Source organism: Protopterus annectens, chromosome 2.part2, assembly GCF_019279795.1.
Source record: "Protopterus annectens isolate FY-2018-M chromosome 2.part2, PAN1.0, whole genome shotgun sequence".
Lineage (NCBI taxonomy): Eukaryota > Metazoa > Chordata > Ceratodontiformes > Protopteridae > Protopterus > Protopterus annectens.
In genome coordinates this window covers 595,100,710-595,106,709 of record NC_056730.1, presented here as the reverse complement: position 1 = coordinate 595,106,709, position 6,000 = coordinate 595,100,710, and the positions used below count along the sequence as shown (strand labels likewise).

The 6,000-nt window shown below is 38.3% G+C and overlaps 1 protein-coding gene across 1 annotated transcript in view; it reads right to left on the bottom strand.

The window, feature by feature from the left end:
* Positions 1 to 305: 305 nt before the first annotated feature.
* Positions 306 to 6,000, bottom strand: part of LOC122795736 (BCL2/adenovirus E1B 19 kDa protein-interacting protein 3-like) — an 864,428-nt gene continuing 858,733 nt past the window's right edge. The window contains exon 6 of the mRNA XM_044064046.1: positions 306 to 1,395. Within this exon, the coding sequence (XP_043919981.1) occupies positions 1,347 to 1,395 (49 nt within the window). The 3' untranslated portion in view covers positions 306 to 1,346. The remainder of the gene's footprint in view (positions 1,396 to 6,000) is intronic.

Genomic DNA, 6,000 nt, shown 5'->3' with positions numbered 1-6,000 from the left:
CACCGCACTGACAAATAACAAAGGGACTTTCTTTTTTTCTCTAAGGTTCCATCATGTGCAGCTTTTGTGTATTTATGTCCGATCCCTTCAGGAATGTGTTCATGATTTATGCAGCCTCATTTTATTTTTATTTTATGAAGTAAACAGGACAACAAAAGCAAAAATTAATAGTACTTTTTCAACAATTAACTTATTATGTTTAAAAATCAAGAATCTTACTAACTGGTCTTGAAAACTTATATAATCACTTTCAACAGATTCAGTCACTTATGGCTTGAAACACTGAAAGGAAGAGGCAGATGTGATAGATGGGTCAGTCGCTGTTTTACCTTTATTTCAGCAAGTTAGGTCACTTTTTGTGTTTAAGAATGTTGACACTGTGCAGCAGTCTTCATTTAATATTCCAGCTAGTAATGGAGAGCAGGCTGTCTTTAATAATCATTTCTAAAATGCTACTACATGAACTGCTGTATTCAGTGTATTTTTAGTGACATCCTGTGAGATACCAGTTATATAAGCACATGAAATACAACTTCTAATTTCAATAAATGCACTTTGGGCACAATGGACATTACTTGTCAAATCCAAGCAAGAGAACTGTTAATAGTTATTAAAGTTTCTGGGGTTTTGTTTATTGGATTTTGCCAACCAAATATTAGGAATACATCCCTTTTGCTGGGATACCCAGAGTGGTATTGTTAATGCTAGAATGGTAAGGAAGCCTTCCCCTGCTCTTCACTGATAAGTGCTATGGGATCTTTAACATCCACCTGTCCTGAACTACAACCAAGTCAGGTAAGCTGGACCTCAGGTCATTATCCAAAGTAGGAACCTTAGCAATGTAGCATGTACACAAACACCTCGGGCTGAGGAACTTTATCAGCAATGAAATACATATCTGAGCATCTGCTTTAATTCAAAATAAACTCTGTGTAGACTTGACTATGTTTCTTTTTTCAGTAACATGAAATCAAACATCCTAATCAATAACACATATTACATCACAAGTACTATTTGCAAATCACATTTAATTACTACACTTTTGTTTGATTTGAGTGGAATTTAAATTTAGCACATGAATGCATCCATGTATCATATAGTCCCATCTGCAACTTTACATTCAGAGAAAAAAGAAAAGAAAAAGAAATGTCTGTAAGCCACTGACACCTGACGAAGATGAGGAGGCAGACAGATGTGACGAAAAGACATCCTGAAACCTAAGTCTTTGTATCCATATCAGTTATGTCCACAAAAAAATTTATCTGCAGCAAGCATCCATAATTCATGGAGTGATATATGAAATTCTTGGATCTAAATCTAGTCTTCAGCCATGAGCCTTTTTTTCCTTACAGGGCATTTGCAGGTGAAGCAGACAGTTTCTTCCCAATGTAGATTCTAGAGAAAGTACAGAAATTAATGTTATATATTGTTTCTGTGCACATTTTCATTAATTTTCAGAGAAGCAATTTATTCAACATAGCTCATTCCTTAGACCAATCAGCTTGTAGTTACTAAGATATTCAGCAAAATGTATTGATATACTACAGTTACGTAATCACACAATTGTTAATCCCTCAGTGAAACATACACTCTTTACATCTGAATGATGCAGATTTCAGTTATTCCATTTCTGTTCAGTTTTCTTTACAAATACACTGCAATTACTGAAGTTCTTAAAGACTATACTGCAGATACTCTGTCAGAATACAGTGCTAACTACTAGTGCAGTGCATGACAAAAGACACACACACAAACTGAATTAAGAAGTGAGAACCATAGTTCTATCTTTCCCTGAGGAAGGCTACTGCCTTGTCTCACTAAGGTTCAGATGTGTACTATTGCAACTATTAAAACATTAATTTATTAATTTGTCATTTATCTTCTTAATTAAGTTCAGAGTTATGGGGAGTTGGTGTCTATCTCCACCTGTGTAGAAACTTAGCCTGGAGAAAGCAGCAGTCCATCATAGAATCCTCAAACACACACACACACACACACACACACACACACACACACACACACACACACACACACACACGCGCGCACACACGCACACACACACACACACACACACACACACACACACACACACTCTACACAAACTCATATATGGGAACAGGATGGGAGTGCTAAATTTGATATACATACATATAAACACACACGCGCACATGGGAGCAGGATGGGAGTGCTAAATTTTATATACATACATATAAACACGCGCGCACATGGGAGCAGGATGGGAGTGCTAAATTTGATATACATACATATAAACACACGCACGCACATGGCAGCAGGATTGGAGTGCTAAATTTGATATACATAAATATAAACACACGCACACGCACATGGTAGCAGGATGGGAGTGCTAAATTTGATATACATACATATAAACACACGCGTGCGCACATGGGAGCAGGATGGGAGTGCTAAATTTGATATACATACATATAAACACACGCACACGCACATGGAAGCAGGATGGGAGTGCTAAATTTGATATACATACATATAAACATATACGAGCACATGGGAGCAAGATGGGAGTACTAAATTTGATATACATACATATAAACATGCGCACACACATGGGAGCAGGATGGGAGTGCTAAATTTGATCCTCTGTAATGGAGAAAAGGAAAAGAAGAAGAAAAACCAGCACTTCAAAAGATTAAAACTGCTGCAGTCTGCTGAGCTACAAAGTTATTATTCATCTTACAGACAGGTCAGCTGATCCTTTCATCAGACGTTTTACCTTATGGTATAGGACCTGTGCTTTCACAAGAATACATGATGGTGGTGCGGAAACCCCCATGATTTTAATATCTCTTACACCTCACCTGATGAGCAAAAGCACCCACAGCTAGAGAAGAATGGCTTAGCAGTGATATCTTGAATCCAGAGACATCAAAAATGTTTGTATGGCTGTGTTTTCACTATATATACTGATCCACGCTGCTATTTACATTGTTCAGTGAAAAAATGTTCTGTAAACAGTTTTATAAGGAATAAGGAAATGGGCAGGGGCAGCCCGTGCTACTGGACTGCAGCCCCCTCAACTGTAAAATAAAGAAAAATTAAAGAAATAAAAAGAAAAATATTAAAAAAATCACGGACTTTCGTGCACTAGTCAGGACTGCTGCTGAGACAGTCTGGAGCATGCGCAGATTGTCTCAGCAGCAGTCCTGACTGGGAAACATGAAGAACGGAGCTCCCAGAAGTCTATGCAGTTTTAAACTGCATAGACTGTCCTGGAACTCACGTCGGGGTCGGAGTCTGGTGTGGATTTGCACGGGTTTTCGTAGCTTACTCTGATGTATGTATGGACAGGGATTTATGGTGCTTTGCCACAGGTGTGTGTGTGACTGTCCTGGAACTCACATCGGGGTCGGAGTCTGGTGTGGATTTGCATGGGTTTTCGTAGCTTACTCGGATGTATGTATGGACAGGGATTTATGGTGCTTTGCTACAGGTGTGTGTGTGTGTGTGTGTGTGTGTGTGTGTGTGTGTGTGTGTGTGAAAATGCCCCAGGTGCAATATACTGGTGGTGTGGTAGGGAATACCGCAGGCTTGTACCCTGCACCTTGTATGCAGGTGTTAAAGACCTGAATTCCCTACCCACCACCATTTGTAAAAAAAGTTGCAGATTTTTGCCTCATATTTGATCTGATCTGTTCCTCATAATATCTGTGGTTTGTAAATGTTGCAATGCTTGGTATTTGATGGTGCAGTGGTAGCATTGTTGCCTCACAGCTGCAGGTTCTCAGGTTTGATTCTTGGCTGGGGTGCCGTCTTTGTGGGGTCTGTATCTTCTCCCTGTGTTTGTATGGGTTTGCTTTTGTGTCCTCCCATGTTACAAAGACATGTCTGCATTATTTCTTCCTGGGCCTCTGCTGAAAATTGTTTTTTTGTTCCAAGTCAGACTGTCCTGATTAACAAATGTTAAATAAAATTGACAGGCATTTGAATTTCAGACTTCAGGTTTCTGAATGTTTAACTCGTTACATATTTGATGGTGCAGTGTCAGTATTGTTGCCTCACAGCTATAGGTTTTCTGGTTTGATTCTTGGCTGGGGTGCCTTCTGTGTGGAGTCTGCATCTTATCCCTGTGTTTGTATGAATTTGCTCTGGTGTCCTGCCATTTTACAAAGACATGTGTCTACAGTATTTCTCCCTGGGCCTCTGCTGAAAATTGTTTTGTTCCGTCAGAAGTAAAATTGACAGGCATTTGAATTTTAGACTTCATATTCTTCAGAAAATACATAGTAAAACAACTTTTTATTCTAGCAATAAATATATAGTAACACAACCTTTTATTATAGCAATTTTCTAAGTTTATAAGATGACTATTTGAAATTTGTCCTTATTTCTGGGACTGTATTACCCTGTTATTGGCTTTGTCCAGGTTTTTTGTGCTAGGGTTGACAGCTATGGCAAGAACTGAATTCGCTGAATATGTTTGAGGGCTGTATTCCCTCATTACTGGGTTTCTCCAGGTGTTTTGTGCTAAGAGGTTGACAGCTATGGTGAGAACTGAATTCATTAAATGATAGCCATTTAAGTTTCAGTCTTCCACTCTTTCACAAAGCAGGTGATTTGGCATAATGGTATGTTGTTCTGACTCTTTTGCACAGGGACCTTGGCAGTAAAATGTATGGTGGTAACACTGAATTTTACTCTAGCAGCTTTCCAAGATTATACAAGCAATGTTTAATGTGTCCCTGGTTTTTGCCCTTTTGACCCACCCCAATAAATTTGGCATTTTCCAGATTTCTTGTGCTGCAAAGTTGAGATGCAGTTGAGTATTGAGTAGATTTTACAAGGAGCTGAGAGCTGCAGGGGAAGAGAAGTTTAGTGTTGATTATGCTAAGTCAGCTTGCATTGTTAATAGCACAACAGGTTGTGTACTTGCTTTTGATGCAGAAGGTTGTTGGTTCTACTCCCATAAGGGGGGAATGCTGCCATACTGAAAGTTAAGATACTAACTATGAGCCTGTTATCAGTTTGCCATCCATTTCCTATTGCAATATTGCTAGCTTATTTTTAATGTAATTTAGGCAATTTATTCCTCAGGGGCATCAGACACTTTATTTTTCGATGAAACCATGAAATATAAAGGTGATTGCTAGCAGCAACCTCTTCATTACAGATTTATTTAACATGGAATTATTTAGATGACTTTTTACTACTTCAGAGATTGTGCATATTTACTGATAATGGTGGACTGTAAAATTGTGCATATTTACTGATAATAGTGGACTGTAGAAGTTTGAGTAGACTTTTATGATGGAAATGTTCTGAATTGGGCAGTTTTGTCATTGGTGCATGCGTTTTGTTTTATTGTTTACTGGAAAAATGTTCAAAGCAATAGGAAGGTGTATCAAAGAGCACATGTATGTTTCATATGCAAGGGGCCTATGATTTGAAAATAGCCCAGAAGTAATCTTTATCTGCCACGGGTAAAATGTATTTTCTTTGAATGTGGGTTTCAATGTTGTTTCAATGAATGTGAGTTTCAATGGCAGAGAAGTTTTAATGCCAAGTTTGTTTAGCAGATGTTTTAGTGTTTGTGCTGTAAAATGCAAAATAAAACTTTCAAATGAAGTTCAAATCATCATAGAAGTAAATCAGTATACACATTAGTGTTTATGGTAAATGGAGTGAAATAGCCAAGTAATGGATCATTGGAATGGCTGCAGGGGGAGGCTCCATTCGACCATGGTTTTGTGAGGGGGGAAGGGCGGCAAACCTAGGCAGCCCCAGCTGAACCATACCTCCCAACTGTCCAGATTTTCAAAGAATGAATAGATTTTTTGCTTCTTATTTTTGGTTTGTTCCTCATAAAATTTGTGGTTTTCTGGCAGATCATTTAGGAATTAAGTCACTAAATAATGACACACTGAGTTTCAGACTTCATAACCTTCAGAAAAATGCATGCTAAAGTAAGACCTGTTCTATCAACTGTCTCAGTTTATACAACAGCAATTTTTAGTACTGTTTATA